Here is a 26008-nt window from a genome sequence, read left to right as displayed (position 1 = left end):
ATCGTGTGAATATCATCGTAACTTTCTTCAAAATATTCCTCCGGGGCCGAGCAATGCTTCAATAGAGCTTGCTAAATCATAGGAATTCAAATGTAATGTTTATTAGACTGCTATAAAAGCGGATTCAACACTGGAACCATAGACGTTAATCTGATGTGACGCCTGTATTGTAGGAGTACATATGTAGTGTTTATTGTTTTCTTGTAAAATTAGACAGCCAGCACCACAGCCACAATTGACGTTGCACCAACATTACGCCTTCTTAGGCTGTTTTTCCAAACCAGTTTATAGACCTCGCGTGGCTCTGTGGTAGAATAACTGATTGCCACGCAGAATGCTTGGGTTCAATTCCTACTGGGATCCTAACGTTTATTCTTTGCATTCGTCGGGTCAACGCTGCCGATGTCGGTTTTCGTTAACGCTCTCGCATTTAAATTACCATCGTCTGTTCTCGCCGTTACTGTGTAGACATAAACTGTCAATCACCTTTGGCACATATCCGTACAACGCGGCCCGTGGTAAACGGGTATGTGCCCCAGACGTCTGGAGGAAAGGGTTTGACAACGTACGCTGCAGGATTTTCACATTATTCATGTGATGACCCGACGTCATATTCGTCAAATCCTCTTGCCCTCCCATGCCAATTTTGGTCTACACCAAGTTAAGGAGGCGATCACGAGAGCACCCAGACGTATGTGGCTAGGTAGAGAGATAGATACGTAGATAGAAACGCTCAAAGTGCCAATGGTTCGCTAAGAAATGCTACGCATTTAATAGACGTAGCACGTGTTGATGCGAAGTAACACGTGCTAAGCAAGTGCGAAACGTCTCAACCCTACGAAATGTAAGGCAGTATTTGCTGGAACTATGTTTCGCTGCGCAAGCATCTGGCTTGCTTACACATCGTAGCTTTGGCAGTGCTGAACGGTAGTGGTAAGACGGAGTATATGGTGTGGGTGCCGCCGCCCGCTCCCCTTCCTGTGCTAAGCCCTCGCCGCGCCGCTATCCTCCTCTCCACCTAGCTACGCTACACGATGCTATTTTAAGCTCGTCCAAAACTGCACGACGACATTAGAAATATAGCCAGGTTCTAACAGCTGTGCTGTAAATAATCGGCAGATCCCCATCTTGCGGCAATCGGTTTCATGCGAAGCAATCAGCGTGCGGTTGTCCATGCTGCACTTTTTTACCTTGAGGCAAACGTTACGATGTGGATCGACGTGTTTTTGTAAGCGTAGTAGTTGTGTGTACAGTGTGGCCTTACCAGTTTCGTCGACTACACTGGCGTTTAAAGGGTGACTTATGGTCTGGCGTAACGTCAGCACTGAGAACACGTGAGTATTATCGAAACTAAGTGCACTTTATGGCGCGATGATGTGAATATCATACGTAACTTTCGTTAGCGCATTCCTCCGGGGTCGGGCAACGCTTGGATATAGCTTGCTGAATCATAGGAATACAAATGTAATGGCTATTAGGCTTCTGTGAAAGCGTCCGCCACAGTGGATCTGTGTTTATGGCGCTCGGCTGCTGACCCGAAGCTCGCGGGTTCAATCCCGGCGGCAGCGGTTGCATTTCGGTGGAGGCGAAATGGTAGATGCCGGTGTACAGTGCGATGTCAGTGCATGTTAAACAACACCTGACGGTATAAATTTCCGGAGCCCTCCACTGCGGCGTCGCTCATAATTATATCATGGTTTTGGTACGTAAAAATATTAAAAATTCAATTATGTGAAAGCGGAGCCAGCACTGTAACCACAATTGACGTTAACGTGGCATGACGCCTGTGTCATTAGATTACATATGTAAAGTTTATTACTTTGTTATAAAAGCAGATAGCCAGCACTGCAACCACAATTGACGCTGCACCGACATCACACCTGCATAAGGTCTTTTCCGGAGCATTTGCAATACGTGGCGTGGCTCTGTGGCAGAATATATGACTGCCGCGCAAAGTACTTGGGTTCAATTCCTGCTGGGATCGTGATTTTTTTATAGTTTGCATTCGTCGGGTCAACGCTGCCGATGTCGGTTTTTCTTTACGCTCTCGCATTTAAATTACCACTTTCTGTTCTCGCTGTTCCTGGGAAGATATAAACCGTCAATCACCTGTGGCGCATACCCGCTTAATGGCTCGTTCACACTGAGCATTCGGGCAACCGGAGAGCCGCAGAATCCGGTTCGGCGGCGGCGAGATTCGCCGAATCGGCCCTCTTCGCGCCGATCGCTCCCGGACCGATTTTTGCGGCAACCGCCGCCGGATCCGCTCGCCGCGGAACTTGAAAAAATGGCGGCCAAGTCCGACGCGCTCGTCACGTCGCAGTCGAAAAGCATCCACATAGCGGAATTGCTAATCGAAATGGTGCGGAACTACCTCGTCCTTTACGACAAACGCCACCCGAAGCACAAGGACAGTTTGCTGAAGGACGATTTGTGGAATAAAATTGGAAACAAGCTTGGATTGACTGGTATGTACGAGTACTGCTGTCTATGTTGCTTTGCTTCTGATGTAGCGAGCACCAGTTTGAGCATTGCGATATAGCTACCTTGCACGCCCTAGTCACAAAGAGCGTTGAAACGAGCATGGTCGTTTATACACCAGCAGCCGCCTGTCTCGCACCCAGGCTGCTGGCGAGCCGAGCGGATTACTCTCGCACCCAGACGACGGGCTGAGGGGCTGCCAAGGCGCGCGCGGCTGCACCAAGTAAACAGGGCAAGCTGCACTTCTGAGGCTTTAAAGTGCGAAAAAGTACCCGTTCACGCCGCTTCTGCGTATAAGAGCTCGTCTGGGCACTTTGGATGCCAAAACAAGCTGCGCAACAAGAGGATATTAGCGTCGTCTGCGACGATTACGACGCGCCACGGAAATAGTGCCGGTGCGGTGTTTCAGCTTCGGCGCGAGTGGATAACTGTGATTCAAGCAAAAAAACTAGGAGCCGAGTGAAATGCGCGAGTAAGTACACTAACAGCTGTATTCTGCAGTGTGATGCCCACCTATTTCATTTTGCGAACCTAATTTGCGTGACACGCAGCTGGGTTTGAAGGCAGGCGTGAGCTTTGTGGGGGTGCACTTCATACCTTTGAGCGTTTCCTTTGACGATCGGCCTCACCGCCTCGCCATCGGGCGCTGACCCGGCCTCAATACCGCCGCCTTTACGTCGACGTTTTTTCATCAAGCCACTGCCGAAAAATATGCTTGCTGGACATCACGACGGTAGACGGCGAGCACGAGCCCAAGCCTTAAACGAGCCTACGCCTCGCGGCCCGATGCGGCCTACGTGGACGCGGCACGCTACCCCTCTCAACCAAGCGCGTACGCACTCAGCGTAATGGCCACTCGCACCCCCCTCGACACCCACGCAGTCTTACGAGTAGCCGGCTCCGTCCGTGCCCTCCACCCTGCCGAAGCCGAGGAAGCGGCCATAGCTCTCGCGGTGACCTCCGGGTTGACCACGATTCTCAGTGACTCGAAAACGCGATTCCCATTTCGCTCGCGGTACCGTTGCTCCCGGTACCTTAAGGCTCCTTCAGTCCCTCGCCCACTTCGAAGACGAGGATCCACCTCCCATATCTCTCATCTGTGTCCCTGCGCACGCGGGAAACCGGGGAACGAGGCCGCCCACCGACAAGCTCGAGAATTCGTCAACCGAGTGGTGGGCCGCGCCACGAACCCGAGGGCCTCGGCGAGCCCCTGACCTCCTATCAGAAATAGCCCAGCACTATCCCGGGCGTCGAACGAACCACCGCCGCATCCCAAACTCACGAAACCACAAGAGATCGCGTGGCGTCGCCTCCAAACGAACTCCTTCCCGTGCCCACAGGTGTACACACACATTTACCCCGATCTGTTCAGTCCACACTGCTCGCAGTGTGGCTCCGTCGCCTCCTCTCTCACATATTATGGGACTGCAGCGAGGATCCACCCCCGCCTGATCTCCTGACCACTCCCTCGCCCGAGGCGTGGGAAAGTGTACTCCGCAGTACGAGCCTCGAAGTACAGCTCCGGGCCATACAACGAGCCGAGGAGGTGGCCGCCAGGCACGGCCTGACCGCCATCCCTCTGTGAAAATATTTTCACTTAATAAAGTTGCTTCTCTCTCTCTCTCTCCTTTGACGAAAATCTAGTGCAAGGTAGTGCTTTCAAGCACGAGCAATCAGCATGCTTTGCCAGTTTCAACGTAGTATTAAGCTTTAGTGCTTTTGATGGCATCCACGCCTTCGATATTTCGTCTTCAAAAGGTAATAAATGGCACGGTGCTCCTCAACAGCTGGCCAGTGCAATAAGGTACGGATTTGGGCTGGTTGGTTCATGATTAACTTTAGAAACAGCGCTAAAAGACGGGACAAAGAAAGGACACAAACAACGGCGCTGACTAACAACCAAATGTGTTTTATTCTTCCAGTCTGCCTATATATACTCCGCCACAATCGCTGAAGAAGGCTGAAAAGCTGGTTCCTTTGCACGCCATCTTCAGCGCCAAGACTCACAAGGACCTTTGCCCGTTCCGGGCGATCGTTTCTGAGCGCGGAACCTGGCAACGAGAAGTTGGTGTGTTCCTGCAAGGTTTTTGTGCCTCATTGAATCGATGACCCTTTCCTCATAAGGACCCCAGGTACCGTTTTGCCTTTCTCCGGAAGACTGTCCAGTAGGTGCTTGTGCTTTTTCGGTCGATGTCAAAGACTTGTATTATTCGTTACCTCAGGATGATGTGTGTGCCGAAGTTGGTAATTGCATTGACAGATACGGTGTTGTTAAGTTTCGAACGCATGTGGAATCACTGTAGACAAGTTTTTAGAGTTTTTAAAGTTTTACAAGCATCCACCTTCATCAGTTTCGACGATAAGCTTTTTTCAACGGAAAGGAGTCTGCATAGGCTCATGCATCGCCCTATTCTCAGTGACATTCTACCAGCCAGCTATGACCGTAATCTCGAGAGCCAGCTCAGACAGACTAGCACGGTAAAGGTGATGCGATACGTGGACGACTTTTTAATTTTTTATAGCACTAACTCTCATGACCTGCAGCCTGCTGCGGAAATTTTGGACGTGTTCCTCGCGGAATTAAGTCCATTTGAATTGACCACTGAGCATTCTTCGACAATAGGCTACGCTTCTTGGACTTGGAACTTTCGTTCTCAACAGCCATGTATGTTGGTGTTAGCGCCAGGTCTCAAAAGAGCCTTCTCCCTTTTTCCTCTGCGCATTCAAAAATTGTCAAGCGCGGTATTGCAAGGGCTTGCATGAAGGCGGCGCTTGAGAGGTCCTGTGATCACCAAGTCGAAGCGAGCTTTAGTTCTCAAGTAGCACGCCTGAAGCTTGCAGGTTTTCCAGGAACGCTTTTGACCAGTATCGCAGAAAGCCTCGTGTTCGGTTTTAAAAGCAAGTGCTCACCTACTGTTCATCAGTGACACACCGCAGGAATAAAGTAGTGGTCATTCCTTATGTGCACAAGGTGGCACACAATCTCAAGAAAGTGGTCAGCAGGGCAGGCGTTAGACTGTGTTTTCTGCCAAAAATAAGCTTGTAGCCTGTGTCAGCAAGTAAATCGAGAGACCAAGACGAAAAGATGTAGCAAGAGCATCGCCAGAAGTACGTGGAATGTTGTGATAGTGTTGTGTATAAGATACCTCTTTCTTGCGGCCGTTACTATGTGGACAAAGGGGCGGTGCGCTAATGACCGCATGCGCGAGCATGCGAACAACGTCCGTAAACAAGCCAGAGATAGTCAATTGTCGCTTCACTGTAATGAATGTGGTTGCCAGCCATCTTTTAAAGATTCCATTTCCTGTCGAAGTGCCATGATGAACGGGCGGTGTCATTTCTGAAGCGTATCATATCATAATGGCGGAGAGCATGTGTCAGCCTCCCTCGATCTCGCTCCTTCCGAAGGAGTTGACGTTTCTGTCCGATTGAGGATTTTTTAGCCTCTGCGCAGGCTAATCAATTCTTCTTTGTTTCTGTGCTTTTGTTTCCTTGAGATTGGTAGACTGGCAGACTGAAGAATAAAGCACATTTGGTTGTTAGTCAGCGCCGTGGTTTGTGTCCTTTCTTTGTCCCGTCTTTTAGTGCTGTTTCAAAGTTAAGCTGGCCAGTATTCGTGCTTTCATTCAGTGTTGATGCCCAATTTTTTGGACACGAGGCATCCAGCTGCACATAATACTATATTGGCACGTAAGTAAACAGTACTCGCGCCAGTGTACTTTACGTCGCAGGGTAGCTAACCGGCTTAACTAAGAGCACAGTTTCGCTTGTAAAGCACCATCGTTACAAGAATAAAATAGCGCAGGTAGCTTCCAAAAGGGATCGCTGAACGATACTTCAGGTTTACTCTCTGATAGCACGCTTTATGACCAAGACGTTATTGAAGAGCGCCCGTGAACAAAAATTACGTTCCGCGAAACTACCCGTAAGCGTACTCTAATTATTACGCGATGCTGCTGAAATGATGAGCTTTCACAAAACTTTGTGCACAACTTGTAATATGGGGCAACAAAAATCATTTCACTCTTTCGCGAGCTGCACGCAATTACGATTCACGCGTACTACAGCGAGAACGTTTTTTTTTACAAATGTAACAGCGTACGTATCTGACGAGGTTGCTTCCGCAGCCCACTCAGCAAGTACTGTATACATTGTGGACTTGCATGAGGAGGATGTTCTTGATGTTCCAATAAAATCAGCGAAAATGTCCAGGCTAGAAAAGACGCGAAACACGCTCTCCGACGGGCTTTTCACGTTTGCTCTGTGTAGCGTCTGCTGGCGTGGCAGCCCGCGCGCGTTGTTTCGTCGCGTGTGCGATAGATGGCGCGACGCGCGATGCAAAGAAATCCGGGAGGCGATCGAGAAGCACGACGTAGGCATCGCGGGAGCACAGACGGCAAAAAAGAGAAGCGGCCACAGGACGAAGTCAACCAAATATGGGAAATATATTTAGAGCAAAAATCCATCGTGAGGCAATTAGTCGAAGCAAAAATTAAAGGTGAAAGTGAACGCTGGATGACAGAGATTCGCGAAAGAAGAAGGCCGCGCCTAGGCTATTTTGGAGCCACCTAAAAGCGCTAGGTAGGAAGTCTGTCACAATGCAACAACGTTTGGTAGATGAGGGGAAATCAACTGGAAGGGCATAAGCGCTAGGTACATCCGAAAGATAACAGCCGATTCGTTTTAAAAGGTCCCCAGGGGATTCCCCCGGTAGGTAATAGTACGCAAAGGAGTGCAACTGACGAAGGTGTAGTACTAGAGAATTTAATTGGAAGAAGGCCGAAGGAAAAATTCCTAAGCGCACTACTCCGGGCTTAGATGGGGTTCCCGTCAGCCTCATTAACGAACCGGACATAACACAAAAAGAAGCACTGCTGAAGCCTAGAAAAGTGCTTACAGGAGCGGGAAATACCAGACAGTTGGCGAAAAGTAGAATGACTTAATCTATAAAGGCAGGGGAGAAAAGGATAACATTCGCTCGTATAGACCGCTAACCATTACATCGGTGCTATACAGGTTGGCGATGCAGGCAGTAAAATTAAAATAGAAGTGGGTAAACAAAATGATATTTGGGAGAACTTCAGAATGGATTTCGAATCGACAGGCGGTTAGACGATAATCTGTTGTTCTTACCCAGTGTATAGAAATATCGAAAATAGAAAAGAGGCCCTTATCATAGCTTATCTAGATATCACCGGAGCGTATGACAACGTTAATCAGGAAATTTGTGGGATATATTGAAAGAAGTGGGCATAGGGACGACTGTATACAGCTTTTGAGGGAAATGTACCGAGAAATACAGTTTGTATAGAATGGGAAGGAATAGTAGCAAGGACAGCGTTGAAATAGCAAGGGGCTGAGACAGGGATGTCCTTTGTCCCCGTGTTATCATGCTGTACATGGTGAGGATGGAAAAGCGCTAGAAGGTAGCAACATTGGATTTAATTGTCACACAAACAGGTCGGCACGATGGTTGAGCAGAAGCTTCCAGGTCTATTTATGCTGATGATATTGTCTATTTGCGGACAGTCAAGATGATATACGCGACTGGCAGATATGCGGAAGGGAATGTGAGGCTCTAGGACTAGGATTTAGTGCAACCAAATGTGGATGATGGTATTCAATGATCACGAAGACCATGCGGTCTTCATACAGGGCCAAAAAATACCGAGGGTAAGCGAGTACAAGTACCTCGGAGTATGGTAAATGAGGGGGATAGATATATGGAGGTACAAGAGAAAGCAGTGGTAGCAAAGGGAAAGAGGAATGCTGCAATTATGAAGCACAGAGCTTATGGGGATACAATAGGTACGAGGTGCTTCGAGGGCTGGGGAAGGGTGTGATGGTCCCGGGGCTTACATTTGGGAACTCAGTGGTTTGCATGAAGTCAGAGGTACAATCAGGATTGGATGTAAATCAAGGACGGTGGCCGCCTCGCGTTGGGCGCTCCGGGAAGACGACAATTGAGGCTGTAAAGGGTGATATGGGATGGACAGGCTTTGAAGTGAGGGAAGCTCAGCGCAATGAGATTCGAAGAGAGGCTGAGGAAATGAAGAAGAGTAGATGGGCAGACAAGGTTTTCAGGTATTTGTATAGAAAAAGCGTTGACACGCAGTGGAGAAAGAGAACTAGGAGGCTCACCAGTAAATTACGGCTAGCAGTGCGGCGATATGGCAACAGGGAGATTAAGCGGAAGGTCAGGAGGCGGAGAGACTTATTGGATGACAGCGATGGGAAAGAAGCCGGCTCTGAGTAACTACCGAAAGGGAAAAACGAAATAAGGAGGGAAGGTTTTATGAAAATTCAAGGGGAAGCGCTTTACTGTTTGAAGCAAGTCGGGCTGCCTTAGAACGCGAAGCTATAAAGCGAGATTCAGTAACGAAGCCGAACACTGTATGCTGGGGGAACTAGGGAAACGATGGAACCTGTACTGATTGATGTGGCGATATTCACCAGGTATAGCGTGGGCACGAGTCTACAGGAAGCCTTGGGTTTTAGGGACAACAATGGAAGCGTACACGCTCGCGATAGAAATAGTAAGAGGACGGTTAGAGTATTGGTGGCAGAAGAGTAGAGATAAGTACAAAATAAATAATGGGGGGGGGGGGGAATAAGGTCATTCTGCCTTAAGAGGCAGAGAGATAGACCGTGAATTTATAAATATTTGGTATAATAAGATAGATTTAATCAATGTAGACAAGGTATTAGGCCAGCATGAAACAAGGAAGTTTCCTTTTCTTCGAGCATGGTGGCAGACATGTCACCGCCCGTTATAAGGGGACGCTCATAGCATCCATCCATCCATCCATATGGCGATGCGCATGGAACTCGCTGTGTTCTGGTCTATAGCAGCGCTGAAGACCCGCAAAATTGCATGGTGTAGTTGCGAGCCGCGACAACATCCGGGCAACTGCGAATCCATCCCGCGCTCACCCATGGTTGATGGTTTACTCGAAAGATGGCGCAAAATGGCTATCCGGCGGCGTGGTGCGCGTGCAGTGTGAATGACCCTGTGTTTCGGCGACAGGAGCATTCCGGTCGCTGTGTACGGCGGACTTCCCAGTGTGAACGAGCCTTAACTGTGGCCCATTGTATACACTCTGATGTGATTTGGGGGTCTGCCCATAGGACCGGGGAGCAGCCAAGCCTCAGGGAGAAGTCGAGATCAGGAGCCGGAGCTGATAACAGGAACGTTTATATGCATGATTTGGTAGCGTCAAATTTTAAGCATGTCCAATATTACTTGCCGTTCTGCCCAGCGACTGCAAAAAAAGAATAGTACAATTTTAGCATTATTTTAATAAAACTCGTCGGAACAACACACATTTTCCAGCAAAGTAATATAGAAAGCGCGAAAAGATGGTCTGCAATTTCCAATTAAGAAGACAAGGCATTCCTCATTGACATGCTTGTTTGAGTATAGCCAACTAAATGTGTGACTGTGATGTGGATAGTGTCATAAGGTGCAAAATATACTGCAGAATTCGGCATCATGTTTCCATATTTATTCCTTATGATTCAGATTAAATCAAAAAGCGGTGACAGCTGGAGGCATTGAACTTGTCACTTGCTAAGTTGTCGCTTCTGGCCAGCGTGAGCACCATGAAAAACCGTATCTGAAAAACAGAACGTGATATTATGATGAGAAAACGAAATTGCAGTAAAGGTTTGGAAAACCTACACAATAAGTGGTTCACACAGACGTAATGAAGGCTGACAACAAAACAACAAATGCAAACAGGAATATTAAGGAACCAAGTTCTTGTCGTTATCGTGTAAAAGACAGCTTGCAAATAGTACCTTTTGTAACACGTCACTTGCCGACAAACTTGCAGCACAAGATGATGTGAGCGTCTTTTAAACAACAAACGAAATTGATTTAGGCTCCTTTGCACTGGCTCCACTCACCTCTTTTCCTACGTCGTCTTGTCCAACCAAAGGAAATGTAGGGCCGACCGCCTCGTTGACAGGGCGAACGCCGCTGTTGATTTTCCCATTACGAGCGGTGAGGCGCCAGACCAGAGCGGCACCTTCGTTTCCCCGAGTGTGGCTGTCAACTGGAGTGAAAAGGCGGGAGAAGCGATCCAGGATTCTGGGAATAACGAAACCATGCACATTGATTATTTGTATTTAAAACCACCCTTTGTTCAACACATCGTTACTGTACACACGTCTGCCACGAGTGTTTCGTTCAACATAATTTCGCAGCAACGAAAACAAACTTTCACCTAAAAGGCAGCGGGAACCTCGTCTCGCAATAGGCACTGGCTATACACGAATGAAAGCACTTCTTTTCTGAGAAATCGCTTCAAAATTTGGTTTCAGAATAAACATGGCTTTGCGCCGGCAGGTCCCGACACCCAGGCACATCCTCCGGCAGTCAGGGGCACGCCGTGAGCGGTTACTGATCGCATGTTTTACAAACGTAAACCATCCTTAAATATGCAGATAAACACGTGCGGATACGAGGGCCCGAACGACACCCAGCGCGTGCGGACGCCGTCTACGTCGAGATCAGACATGTCATATGCTAGGATTACCGTACATAGCTCCCACAATCACGTACACTCACTTGATTCTGTTATAACGCCGAACGTCATCGCAGGGTATGCAAACCACGAAAACAGCAAACAGAAACGAGGGAAGGGTGTTTGGCGGCGGCCGCAGCAACGCGCACCGTCAAAAGTCTCGAGCTTTTCACCTTACCGGCGAGCGTGTCCAACTTAAGTGAGTACCACGGACGCGCTGGAAACATCGTAGTATATCTACATCTTAAACTACCGTCTTTAAGACAACAAAAACCGTTATATATAGTGCGTCTGAGCGTTCTGTACACAGACCTTTTTTCACGTCCCCAGGCGCGGAAGCACGCTGCACACTCAAGGTCGATGGAAATGTTATTATGAAGTAGACTAAAGCGCATCTCAAAACGACATCTTGCATCTTCAGCAGTGCAGATACAACGTGTGATCAGCAAGAAATGACCCTTGATAGCTGTTTGCATCGCTCGCTTTATGGGAGCTTGTATAGCAACGCGCTTAACGGTGGCAGCTCGTTAACTGACAGGTTTAGTTGGGCATCCGCAATAGCCCCGCGGACACAGGCTGCTGTTGGAAATTCCTGGCAGATAACTTCCGCAGAGCTGCTGCAGACGCCCAGCTAAAGCTGTATAATTGGTACCTACGCAAGCAGTACACTCACCGTTAACAGGCGCACGTTGTCCGTGTCCGCAGCTCTATGAATATTCCGCCCTACAAGCGTCACTTCGTGCACGGAGCCTGGGGTCAACACCACCGAAGATGCGCATGTTTGCTCGAACACCAAACTTCAAGACACGCAACCAACGCAACGCCCGCAACCAATGCAACCACGCAACGGATTCCAATAGACGAGGAGGTTGAGAGAGGAGGCGGAAGCGGCGCGCCACCCTGGCTCCGTCGGCGAGCGAGGCGAGCCAACGCGCCACAACAGCACCAAATGGCAAACGCGCTATATGAATGGCGCATACGGCGGCGCCTTCATCACGGAAGCCAATCGAAGGAGAGTCCAGTGACTCCTGCCGAAATGCTAACTCGTTCTCTGCCTCTACCTGCCAAAAGGGGTCAAATGGACACCCGAAGAGAGTCACGGTGTCATGACCCTCTTTTGTATGGGTATGCTCCACATGTGCCTGGAGGAAAGGGTTTGGCGACGTACGCGGCAGGATTTTCACGTTATTCATGTCATGACCAGACAGTCATATTCTTGAGATCCTCTTACCCTCCCATGCCAATTTTTTTTCTACACCAAGTTAAGGAGGCGATCACGAGAGCATTCAGACGTAGGTGGCTTGATCGATACGTAGATAGAAACGCTCAAAAATGCTTTAGGTTCGCTAAGAATAGCTTCGAATTTAAAATCACTGTTTATATAAAATAACGTCATATACTGTACATTATTCGGCCCTTACTATTGCATTTGCGCTTTCTATTGCAGCCGTTGAAAACGTGAGGGTGCAGATACGCCTCAAGGTGGTTGCGGCCTTCGGCCTGTCTTCTCAGGCAAGAACTAATCTATATCTTGACTGAGGAGATAACGTTAATCTAACATAAAAGTGAAATTCAGTACACTTAGAAATATTAGACTGAGAGTTAGAGCGAAGCCAGGAGGGTAAAATATTCGTTTAGCTAAGGATGCATTCCGTGTGTCGAGTATTAATGAGGAAAGAAAATCAGCTAAATATTTCGTTTAATGTACCGACATGTTCTTTCTGCCCAGGATAACATTCCCGAAGAAATTCAATGCCACCACTTTGCATCAAGATGGCGAAATAAATTACTTCACATCACCTAATGGAGGTATGCATATGTTATATAGGAATTAATTGCCTACATTTTCGATAGGGGACCTGCCGCGTCGATGGTTCTTGCATGCAGGTCATCGAGAAAAGAATAATGGAACCACGTGTAGTTGCGGCGTCCAACGAGCGAGCTGATTTTTTCTCAGATGTGTTCGAGGGCGATCGGCGGCGTTATTGCGAAAACGCCAACTCAATGGAATCACTGTAACATTCACCCTGATGAAGGGAGAGGTTCCCTCTCGATACTGTCGATAGCTTAATAATATTTTGCTGTTTAAGACAACGATCCGACTGTACCAACACTCCTTTAAAATGTCTCTTTTTTTTCTACACTAGAACGCCTTCTATTAAGGATTAGGAATGGCCTGGCCTTATGTAGCACACCATCTAAAAGCTCACAGGGTTCCTTATGCATTCACCTAAGACGACTCGAAGGCGAAAGCCATCTTCTTTTTGTTGTCAGTCGATGTGTTGATTCTGCCCCGCCGCCCCCCAAAATCTTTCTGCACCTAACATGGTTTTGCACTACCTCAGTAAGCGGCTCTTTGAGCAGCAAGGATGTCATGTGATGAAGTCACCATGTGACTTCACGTTATGTGATGTCACAATGATACCATGATGACGTCACTAATTTTGAGGACCTGCCACTTCATGATGATGTCATATGGTGACGTCATCACGTGATGATTATTTTTTGCACCACTTGTGTTGACGCCGCGGGCGGGGGACGCCGACGTGGTACGCCGATCAGTTTTCGCGTTTGATGAGGCGTTTGATGAAGCCAAGTACAGCACATGAGGCATTACCTGTAGCTTTTAAATGAATTACAGTAACTATGACATAAAGAGAAAATGAATTATAGTCCACCAAATAAACAAATTGGCGTCGTGGGAGATAAAAACCGTAGCCTTCGCTTTTACGCGTGTGCTCTACCGACTGATCTACGACGGCGGCTGTCCTGCTCCCCACTTTATGGGTCTTTCTGTACTTGTAATCCTAGTTGTGATAGCCAGCGCCACTTTTAAACATGGCGGCGAAAGCACGCTCCTGTTTTGCTGTGCGGCGTCACGTAGTACGTGATCTTCACAACGTGCTACGCCGCTGTTTGGGGAACTGACAAAAAGATATATATATATATATATATTATATATATATATATATATATATATATAATATATATATATATATATATATATATATATTATATTATGTATATATATATATATAAGGATGACAGCACCGCTGGGACGCGGGCACGCGCTAGGCTTCTGCGAAGACGAGACAGAAGAAGAGAGAAAAAAATTTGGCATATCCCACGTGTTGTGAGAATCGGTTTCATGCGAAGCAGTCAGTGAGTACTTTAATGCTGTATTTTATGGCTTTGAGCCAAGCGTTACGAGGTGGATCGACTTGTTTTTGTAATTGTAGTAGGTGTGTGTACATCGTGCGCTTGCCAGGGACGTTGACAACACAGGCGTCTAAAGGGTAACTAATGGCGCGACGCAACATCAGCCCTCATGTTAGAGTACATACGTTATTATTAGAGAAACTAAGTACACTTAATGGTGCAATCATGTGAATTTCATACGTAGCTTTCGTTAATGTATTTCTCCGGGGTCGAGCAATTCTTCAATATAGCTTGCTGAATCATAGGAATAAAAATGTAATGTTTATTAGGCTGCTATAAAAGCGGAGCCAAAACTGGAACCACAGACGTTAATCTGACATGACGCATGTATCGTAGAAGTACATATTTATTTATTTATTTAAAAGTACCTTACAGGCCCCTGGAGGCATTGCGTAAGGGGGGGGGGTAATGCAAAAAAAATGTTACACTTGAACAGTGTACAAAATGAACGGGTATAAATACATAGGGAAATGAGAACAGCAAAAAAATATTACAGTAACATATGCGGAAAAGTAGCGATCATTACGTTATACAATAGACAGAGGCAAGGACAAAATAGACTTTCAATCACGACAACGCATTTACACAACAAAATGTGGCACAAGAAAATACGAGCGGCCTAATTAAAGAACGAAGACGACATAACTTGGCTATTACAAATAATTGCTATCGCAATAAAACATTTAATGTAACATTGCACACAAATTACAATAAGGCTATGAAAAGAACAATGTAATAGGTATGATATCAGTGTAATCGGATATGGTATATGTAGTGTTTATTGCTTTCTTGTAAAATTAGACCGACATTACGCCTACATAGGCTGTTTTTCCAAACCAGTTTTGTGGCTCTATGGTAGAATACCTGATTGCCATGCAGAATACTTGGGTTCAATTCCTGCTGGGATCGTAATTTTCATTCTCTGCATTCGTGAGGTCAACGCTGCCGATGTCGCTTTTTCTTAACACTGTCGCATTTAAATTACCACTGTTTGTTCTAGCCGTTCCTGCTTAGATATAAACTGTCAATCACCTGTGGCGCATACCCGTACACCGCGGCCCGTGGTAAACGGTATGTGCCACACGAGTCTGGAAGGAAGGGATTGACGACGAACGCGACAGGGTTTTCACGTTGTTCATGTTATGACCTGACAGTTATATTCGTCAAATCCTCTTACCCTCCCATGCCAATTTTCGTCTACACCAGGTTAAGGAGGCGATCATGAGAGAACCGAGACGTAGGCGGCTAGATAGATAGATAGACAGACAGATATACACGTAGATAGAAACGCTCAAATTGCCAGACGTTCGCTAAGAAATGCTTCGCATTTAATAGAAAAGTCAATCCAGCGAACGGGTATTGTGTCTGATGGCGCAGTCGTAGAACACGGACCCTTAAGGCAGAAACCGCCTGTGCTCGTCCGTCTTCGACTTTGCGGAGCCACCAGTGAAGGAACGCCGTACACGCTTCCTAGGGCATGGAAACGGCAAGCCTGTCGCCGCAGGAAGCGCAGTTCGGCGGGGACCGCGTTCACACCTCCTCGGCACCCGCTTACCTGCCGGGGCTACAAGCACCATCCAGGGAAGGCGTCCAAGCCTCCTCGGCGACTCGACGGTATTGTACAGGCGATGACATTCATGGTGTCGGCCACGCTTTCGGGATTCAGGACATCGCCGCGCTGATTGCTGCGATGACCACATATTCTGCGGCCACCGCCAATGGTTCTCTGGGCGGCTCACCCGACGATGCGACGGAGATCATTCGCGCGCCACGCTCTTGTCTCAAACTGAAGAGCTTAGCGCCTTCGAACTGCGGGTTCTCAACTGCCGCCGCAAGTGCCGGGACTCCCGTATTCTCCGCGGGCATCGCCCCTGGCTCCTCGGGCTCCTCGCTCGCGCAACCCACGGACGTCATTTCGGGTGACATCCATGCTTGCCTAGTAGCTAGACCGTTTCGCCGCGAGAAATTCTGGATCTTTGTACTCCACTTTGCCATCAGCGGTTGCATCAGAACTACCGGAGTTCCCAGGATTCCAGGACGATGCCGTCCTGTTGGTCCAAACAGTAAGCGCTCTCGGCACCCGCCATGACTCGCCGGATTATTGAAAATGTCTGCTGGCCATCGACCGCCTTCGCGATGCTGGGAAAGCATGGCCCAACTACGATGGCATCAAACAACAATCCTGGCATCAGTGGTGTGCTAGATTGACTACTGTTTTTCGGCCGCTTTCTCATACCTGTGATGCCCTCCCTGCCTACTAAATTCATACCGCGGATGTGAGAGATCAGGCACACCACCTCAACGTGGCATCTCGGCCCTCCACCACCCTTCCCCCTATCGGTGAACGAGATGATGAAGGGTACGGTGCAGCAGTGCCCTCTACCAACGTTACCTCTCTCGGACATCGAGCTCATGTGGAGCACCAGCTCGATGGTCCATCGGAGCCCCACGACAGAAAGCTTCTCGGGCTGCCCTACAACTGACGTCAGATGCACTTGCTGCACTCCGCTGTTGGTCTCAGTCTCGGCGCCGGTACCCAATGCCATGACATTACTGAGAGAGGCCGAGATCACCTCTCATCCACAGCAGTAGGAGGAACCGGCCTCAAATACGCCTTCGCTGGGGCACATACAGATACCAGCTCCTCTAATGTTTGCCACACCTACATTGAAGGCGCCGGAAGAGCCCAAGCCATCCATCGCTGTGCTCGCTGACGAAGGTCATGAGGGGCATAAATTTGACGCTGAAGATACCCGCAGCAGCCACTCCAACGAAAGCTTCGCAGAATGTTCCGCGGCAGACACCACCGGCCACAAGCTGTGTTCACCGCCACAGATGGGAGAAGGTACGTGGCTACTCTCCACACCAGACAAGACCACCCACAAGCCACAGCAGTTGGCGATGCCACCTCCAAGCTCGTCAGTGCTTGAGCACAAGGAGGGGCAAGATATTCTCGTACCTGGCATGCTCCTCGCTCAGACAGGCACGAGTGAGAGAGCATCGATGAGATTTGGTCCGCCAGCTGCAAAGTTGCGGGGACGCGCGCAAGGATAGAACAGACGGTCTCTCTGCGGTCACAACGCATCAATGCGATCATCTGCTGTTCATCGTGAACCTCCTACAGGGCGCACAGAAATGCGACGGGAGAAGCGACAGCGGCATCTACGACCTTGCCTCAATAGCCAGTGCCGACCGCCAGGAACATCTGTAGTCCAACATACCCAGCCGCAGCTGAACGAATATCTGCGAAGACCGCAAAGGAGCAGGCAATTTCGCCCGCCAAAGACATTTTGGCAGCTCGTCATGCTGCGTCGCATCGTGGCCGCGAAAGGATGACAGCGCCGCTGGGGCGCGGGCGCGTGCTAGGCTTCTGCGAAAACGAGACAGAAGAAGAGGGAAATAGAGCAGCCAGCCCAGTGAACGGGTGTCGTGTGTAATTCGTGATTACAATATTATATATATATATATATAGTAAAGACAGAGCGGCGCTCAGGCATGGGCGCACGCTCGGCAAGGGAAGCAGAGGAAGACGAAGACAGATAATAGAACAGCTACACTGAGCCAGCAGTACAGGATCTACATCTACATCTACTAAGTCTTCTTGGCCAACCCCCAGAGTGGGTATGTGCCAAAATTGGTAGGCTACAAACAAACAAACAAACGAACAGCCAACCAACGATCAGGCGTTGTGTCTGTTTGTGCCATTACAGTGGCGCAGTCGTCGAAAACGAAGCGTTAAGGCTGACACAACTTGTGCTCGGGCTTCTTAGGCGTTCCGCACCCGCCATCCAAGAAAAGCCGTCCACGCATCCTCGGCCATGGAACCCGCCTACCTGCCACGTCGGCTCCTGTAGATACGTCGGCTCCTGTAGTACTGCAGTTCGGGGACGGCGTCAATGCCTCTTCGGCACCTCATAACCTCCCGGCGCTGCGAACGCCGTCCGGGGATGGCGTAGAAATTCGAGCCACCGTCCTCGGCGGCTCGAATTTCCTTCATGGATACCGCGCTGCGCGCTCATGACATGATGAGACACGGGCTCCTCCTCTCTGGGAACGCAGTTCACGCTTCCAAAGGCGTGGATCTCATAGCAAGGACAATACCAACGTCTGAGCCGTCTAGGGACGCCGTAGATCCATAGATCCTGACCCATAGATCTCGCCTCCATGAGTACTAAGGCCGTATACTCCGCGGACGTGATGTGCTCATCGGGCGCCTCACCCGAGGCCAGGCTGTTTTCCGCCGGATTCGCTATGACACGTGCGTGCTCAACCAGTTGAATACCGAGGACGTAGCTCAGGAGCGGCGCCTCCTCGAGGCTGCAGCTAAACAATGCAGCTCATCGACATACAGTTCGGAATCCTGTCCTCGCACGAACACATGACTCGGCTTTTTCTCACAGCCAGTTTTTCTCACAGCCAGAACCTCCCGGCGAGTTTCAGTGACCTGCTCGACGACGTGGTACCACCACAGGCACGACATCGAGCCACCCAATACCGAACGCGGCCGCTTCCTACAGTGCAGGTCTGCATCGACGGAATTGGTGAGGTTATGGCTGTTGTCACTCCGAGAATTTTCTCGGCCCCAAATTACCCAGTTGAAAGACCGCAGCCACAGATGTCCAGCAGCAAGAGCATCCTCAGTGACCAACCGCAGGCACATCTGCCGACTTCACGGCACTAATTGGCCGAGTGTGTCGCGTGTGCTTCGCTCAAGAAATCCGTGGCTGCGAAGACACATTTATGGAGGATTTGCCTGTTTTGTCAGGAACTGCAAGCCGCGGCATAGCCGAGGTTATCTATGCGCTGCCGGAATATGGAGTCAGCATCGGCCCTTCTGGCCGCCTGGCGTTCGATTCTGTCGATGACGACGGGCAGTTCATTCTGACCATCAGTGTGCAACCTGAATGCCATACGGATCACCACGAGGCGGTCTGCGTCTACAGGGGACCCGACGCTGATCGGTCAGATGGCCGCGGTATGGAACCCACAGAGAGCATCTTTCATCCTTGCAACTACGCAACAGGGGAGTGCGGAAGCGGCTGCACCAAACCATGGTCTCGCAGTCTGACCGAACTCGCAGGCGTGCTTCGTTGGGAAGGTATGTGCCTACTCAGACTGCTGAGATGGACAAACATGGGTTAGAGTTAAGCGCGGAACAGCGACGACGTAATCTCATAGTACTCGTGCGACGGCCGTCACGACATAGCCGATGGCGTCCACCAGAAGCATCATCGCCCGACTTCCAATGCAAGTCCCAGCGTGGCCGTTACCGGCCTCCACGCGGCAACCAACGCCGCCCGCCAGAAGCATAAGTGCTATCGATAATGGTTCAGGGGCGAGGATGTCTGGGAAACGACTACCGCCAGAGAAAGGCCATCTTTTGGGAGCACTCCATGCTCGCAGTGTGGCGGAATGTAAAGACAGAGCGGCGCCCAGGCGTTGTGTCTATTTGTCCCACTAGAATATATATATATATATATATACACACATATATATATATATATATATAATATATTATTATATATATATATATATATATATATACATATATATATATATTATAATATTATATATATATATGTACACGCGTCGAAGAATGTGACTTGCGAAATACTCGATGAAGTAACTTGTTCACAGTGACCAGGATTACGCAGGCGCACTCGAGGCGTTGAGGGAAAACACGCACCGTTAGTTTCCCAAAGAATACGCTTACCCTTACGCCCTTTCGAGGGTAACGAGCGCAAAACACACAACTGCTTTTTGCAACAGCGGTTTTACCCTATGAGATAATAGCCTCGAACAGAGTACGGACAGTCCGCAGCGTCGACCGGGCGGCTTGCCGCTGAGAAACCTGAATGCGGCAGGGAATTCATGTCGCGAAGGTGCGGCCGGCCCTCACACGACGTGCCTGTGGCTGTAGCATGAAAAGGAAAGAATGCTTTATTAAGGTGTTAGATGCATCATCAAACCCGAGAATTGACCGTCGGCTTCGGCGGCGTCAACGCAAGTGATGCAAAAAATCATCACGCGATGGCACCATCATATGACGCCATTCACAGATGGTAAAAATTTGTCACGTCATCACGCGACATCGTCGCTTCGTCGACGGTGGGCCGATCCCGGAAGCAGTGCAAAACCTGGTGATTTGCAGAAAGCTTGCAATTCCCGCACCGCGCAAACGACACACTTGGATGGAATTAGGCGCTCTTTGTTTTCGTTTCACATCCGTATAATATGGATTAAAGAACGCATTCAAGCCATTCATCCGAGCGACACTGCTTCGTATATAGCTGCGAAAACAATCAATGTGCGCGCAAGTTGCACAAGAGTTTAGTCTGCATCGTAGACTTGGCGATGCTTTCACCATGTATATGCCACGCTGTCTATATACACGACTCGTAAGGCCATTCGATAGGATAGAGACAAGACAGTACGATACTTTGTAAAAGGCTTCTGGAGTCGGTTAGAACAAAAATGGTATGCGGTATAAGTTAACCGCAAAAGTGAGTTGCTAATTTCGCAGATGAGTAATAGGGACATGTGTGTTCATGGAGGTTTGCTTCATATTCCACAGATAATACGACATTGGCCTATACTGTGCTACTTGTTGAGGAGGACTGCCTCGTAGCAAAGTTAGACCACCGAAGCAATGGTAAGCATGCTTTTATCATACGCTGTCGGGAGTGAAGTCTATTTCATTTTGTTGAGTGAGAGCTAATGCAGCTGCACGAATTCACATAGCATATGTAATTTTTACATTCTCACTGTTAAACAACGCAATGTGATTCATATGGCCTCTTATTTTCAACTCCACAGGAGTTCACCTGAAGCTGCTAGATATTAGAAATGTTAAAATTTGGAAATGGAGTTTAAGGTTTGAAGGAAGCCCGTCTGCTTGGTTTGAAACATGGTGAAAGTGGGAAAAGAAGACCCCGGGTCACAACGTTTCCTCTACGAAACCTATTTTCTTCTATTGAATTTAAGCTTTGGGCGGCGTAGTGCCCCCGTGTTTTGTTTTTCACCTTTCACCACGTGACAATAATTTACACGTTCCATGACATCGGAGCTAACGGATATATGTTATGTTGGAGGATAAGAACGACATGAACATGACAGACACGTCTTCGGCATTGGAACAACATCTCGAACCCTGATGTCGTGCGGTTCTCTATCGGGGTGAAATAACTGCGGAAAAAATGTGACAGAATAAGACTGTTGGCGCGTTTTGTATTGTTCAAGATATTTGAAATAATTACCTCTATACCTGTGGCCCATATCAGTTTTAGAGGGTCTACTCAAGTGACAACGCATTTCGGATGAAAAGTAAACGGTGCCAGGAGTTGATGATCACGGAGCTCAAAGTTACGTAGGTCGCCGTAAGGTTCCTGTGTTAAGGAGAAAAAAAGATGTTGAACGTCATACCTTCGCAATGTCACAGTAAGAAATTAGTGTTAGAGTTGTCCTTTAGAGTGAGGCGTCGATTAGGGTTGAGGTAGAGAACTTTACAGAATTGTTTCGGATTATTTTTTATCGATCGTACCAGGTAACATAGCAAAGAGAAACCGGCTTAGTAAAATTGTGCGAAAACTGGATTTCAACCATAAAATGCTCATCCTATGCGCACGCATTTCTTCATAGTTTAGCCCTGCAAGAAAGTCTCTTCTGAACACGCCTGAAGGTGCTATTTAAGCAAGGTGAAGACTATACGAAGGTTACAATGATAGTGGAAATGCACGTATTTATGGGGTTCTGTATTTCTTTTTTGAAGAGCGCTCTTTTTGTTTCAACGCTATGATTTGAAAGATCACAGATAAGTTCAGTGGAAACTTCGGTACGTTCGTAGCTTACACTTTCGTGATCTGACCTGTCGTAAAGGGTGGTAAGCTTTCTGACTTTTGCTTGCCGACGAAACGGACACTGGAACGGCTCACGGATGACGGAGGGATCACTTCACTGAATGAACTTGTGTGCAGCAAGCAAAAGTACAGTAAAATCACGATGATAGCACATTCGCACATCCCTACTCACGTGCAGTTTAAATATGTCAGCGCACAATAAAGCATCCTTGAAGCAACACACTCGCTCGCCAACAGCGCACGTTTGATGTCCTTTACGTCTAGCGAGCTAGACGCCTTGGAAGACGTCACTTCGTGTGAATCTAGTGCTTGAATGTGCGCTTTAAAATGCGAAATATGGATGCTATCGGTCGGTGAAGCTTCCGCAGGACAAAGCCTGTCATTACCAGGCAATAATGCAGTTCGATCCCCTCGGCTAGATCCCAGCGCGTGGCCTCATAATAAGCAAAAGTGGGGAGGGGGGGAAGGTTACTTGCATTTTCTGAGTTTTTCTGTGAGAGTGCCCAGCCCTCTTTTCCCTGGCCTCGTTCTTTAACAGCGGCTGTATATATATATAGTTTAATGTTGCAATTACCCATGAACAAAAAAAAAATTAAGAATTTTTTTTGTACCATCGCGCTTCTCTGGTCCTTGCAGGAGTCTACGCAGTAACTATAGCGCGAATCACGGATGCCCCTGATATGCAGCGAAGCTTAACTATGAAGTGTCGCCTTGCCTTGATGAGCTCTGTGTGGCTTTGGGCATGCTGAGGTATACGAAATAAGAGAGAATCTGCTCAGGGCCTGTGACAGCTAGCTGTAACTCTGTTTGTACTTGGCTGATTTAAACACATTTTTGACACTAGTTCGTGCATCACATGAGACAAGACTTGTACAGGTTAGAGAAAATGAGTAACCGATTACAATTACGATTGCTTCCTTTAAATTATTGAATTGCTTACAGTGGTCAGTTACAGCCCCGAAAAGTAACTGAGCAATTACAGAAAAGTAATTGATTACTTTTGCGTTACTTTCTTCAAAATTTGATTGCCGGAACACAATGACACAAGTTTACACAAGCTACAACGAACTACCATGGCTTCAATTTTAGAGAGAAGGCTGGAGGATTGCATGAAGGCTGGGAAGCTTACTGTGGCTTCTGTGATGTAGTGTTGCAGGTTGTTGGCTTTCAAAAGGAGTTGTTTTTCAAAGTTTTCGTCCCTGATTCTTCCACGTTTCTTCATTAAGAGGTCAGCTGCTACACTGAACTCTCTCTGAATGCATGCGCTGGAGGGAATGGCGGTATTATAACGTAGGACCACCTTGCGCACCAGCTCGTATATTTGCGCGCTGCTTTGATGCTAGTACCCATGTCCTCTACGAAGGGCTGCGCTTCGCACTTGGTGGCGCTCAGGTAAGGCGTTACAAGTAAGGCCAAGAAAAAGCTGACAAAATAGGCTCTGTATGGACACCCCGTCTACAGAGCGGCCTGATATTTTTCTGGATGGGAACGGCCGTGAGAGACTGGCTACAACTTGATGTTGGAAAAAAAAGTAATGGATTACCGGTAATCAGTTACAAGAAAACGTAATTGAATTACCTAGAACATTACAGTTTCGCAAAAGTAACCAATTATATTACAAAATTTCAAGAAAATGTAACTGATTACAAGTACTCGATTACTTGCAACGCGTTACGTAAAACTCTGGCTAAGACGAACGCTTCGTTATAGTTAATATAAAATTCCCTACTTTCACCATGAGCAAGACATATTACGATCTTCTGCTTGAAAGGGCGATAGGCTGCGTTTTCAGAGCCCGTCAATGCACCCTCGCGGGTCCCTAACATTCGTTGTGGTAATTTAATAATTGTTGTTGTGGTTTTACCCATACGAATTTGTATGTGGATGGTCTATAGACTGTCTAAAAATGGGTTTAGACAGTCCATAGATGTACATCCCAAAATAACGCTATAATTATGAGAGACGCCTTAGTGGAAGGATCAGAAAATTTCGACCACCTGGGATTTTTTAACGTGAACCTTATTTTAAGTACGCGGGCCTCTAGCATTTTGCCTCCATCGAAATGCAGCCGCCGCGGCCGGGATTCGATCCCGCGACCTCCGGGTCAGCCGTCGAGCGCCATAAGTCGCAGTTCACTGCATCTGGTAACTTTTGTTGCGATCGTTGCGTCTCGGTATCGTTTTTACAGCGAAAGCTGTTATGAGATCATTTCACCGGCCGTTTTTGGCGCCGTAGTTGTCCGCCGCCGCCCGCTGCTGCCGCCGCCGCCGCCGCCGCCGGTGTCCGTAACCAGTATCGCTCGAAATAAGAAAAAAAAAACGAAATAAGAAAAAAAATTCCAGAATGGAACGAGGTCGAACTGGGCCCTCTGCGTGGGAGCCCAGTATTCAACCTCTGAGCCATACCGGTGCTTGAAACTGCTTTGCAAAAAGGTCCTATAAGGCTTCATGGGGAAGGAACCACATTAGATATGCAATATAGCGTGGTAGAATAGTAAATAAGCACCAAGCGTCGCACACAAGCGGAATTCTGTAACCAGGCGTCACACAATGCGAATTGCGCAACGAGTAGGTTGTTGAATGCTTCCAACCCTTACAGAGGACTCTGCCATAATTCTTCATCGTCATCAGGCACAGCATCAACAAACTGCGCGTAATGCCTTACATGCGTATAGCAGGTACCACGCTCTCCGTAGAATACGAAAAATGGCACAGTGCCTGCTGCCCTACTTCTAAAAAATTACAATGATTATAGCGTAGTGGCTTCCTCGCAAGTGCACTTGTATGGTTGCCAAGGAAGCCCATAAGCGCATGATCCACTTCCTCGGGTCTCAGTAAAATTACACTGATTATAGCGTAGTGGGTTCCTCGCAAGTGCACCTGTATTGTTTGCCAAGGAAGCCCATAAGCGCGTGATCCATTTCCTCGGGGTCTCAGTAAAGGTCTTCGCCCCTCCCCCCCCCCCTCGCCCGTCTCTCTCCCACGTCAACGTATGTTATACAGCATGACGAGAGAGGGAAAGCGAGCGGGCGTGACCCAATGCAAATTACATAACTGGTGGCCCGTTTAAAGATTCCAACCCATTACAAAGGGCTGAGCCATAATTCTTCATCGTCATCAGCCGTCGCGTCAAAAAGTGCACATAATGCCTTACATACGTAAAGCGGGTGCCTCACCTCTCCGCGGAATGACAAATAATGGCTTAGTAGGTGCTTCCCAACTTCACAAAAATTGTGATTTATGGCGTAGTGAGTACCTTTCTAGTGTACTTGTATGGTAGCCCCAAGAGAGCTCAACGCGCTCTAGAAACGCCGCTCTTCCAGCTTTCGCTGTGACTGTGCTGCGGTTTCAGCGCAGGCCTGGCGTTTTTTCATCATTCTTCACGAGATTCAGTTAGGCAAGCCTGCATCTAAAATATGTATAAGCCAGCAAAGATGTTTCAGTTCAGAGTATCTACACTGTTCTCGCTTTTGCAGATACCTTCATAGCCTGCGAGATCTGGGTCACAGACCGCTACTTCGAGTCATGCCCGTCAGCTGTATGCTGCAACGAAGTCTACAAATCCTCCTGTAACGCAACTGTACAGATATTGTATGATAAAAACAACTGCTCTATTCCAGAGGGAAGTCAAAACCGATAAATGAAAGCAAGGAGATTAGCACATGATATCGGAAACAAATAAAAGTGAGTCCGGGGCATAACTTTCAATAAAACGCTGTCGATATAATTAGGCAGGTTCAACTTTCGTTTTTCTGATCAAAATTCTCATTCTCCTCTCCGGTGTCGCAGATAACGGGCTCTTGGGCATTCTCAAGATGTCTGCGACATCTTTTCGCATAAGGACCTCCAACTTGACGTCGTTGGCAATAACCTTGACTTGATTTCAAAAGGAAAAGATATAATAATAATAATAATAATAATAATA

At 48.0% G+C, this 26008-nt stretch overlaps 1 protein-coding gene across 1 annotated transcript in view; it reads left to right on the top strand.

Moving 5' to 3' along the window:
• The window catches only part of LOC119376250 (uncharacterized), a 38531-nt gene extending 12732 nt beyond the window's left edge, over nt 1-25799 (top strand). Inside the window, exons 2-4 of the mRNA XM_037646153.2 lie at nt 12739-12818; nt 20803-20880; nt 25560-25799. Coding sequence (XP_037502081.1) covers nt 12739-12818; nt 20803-20880; nt 25560-25723 — 322 coding nt within the window. The 3' untranslated portion in view covers nt 25724-25799. The remainder of the gene's footprint in view (nt 1-12738; nt 12819-20802; nt 20881-25559) is intronic.
• The last annotated feature ends 209 nt before the right edge of the window (nt 25800-26008 follow it).

This window comes from Rhipicephalus sanguineus, unplaced genomic scaffold (assembly GCF_013339695.2).
Source record: "Rhipicephalus sanguineus isolate Rsan-2018 unplaced genomic scaffold, BIME_Rsan_1.4 Seq1138, whole genome shotgun sequence".
Classification (NCBI taxonomy): Eukaryota; Metazoa; Arthropoda; class Arachnida; order Ixodida; family Ixodidae; genus Rhipicephalus; species Rhipicephalus sanguineus.
The sequence above is the reverse complement of the archived record's forward strand: the minus strand, read 5'-3'. Positions and strand labels throughout refer to the sequence as shown.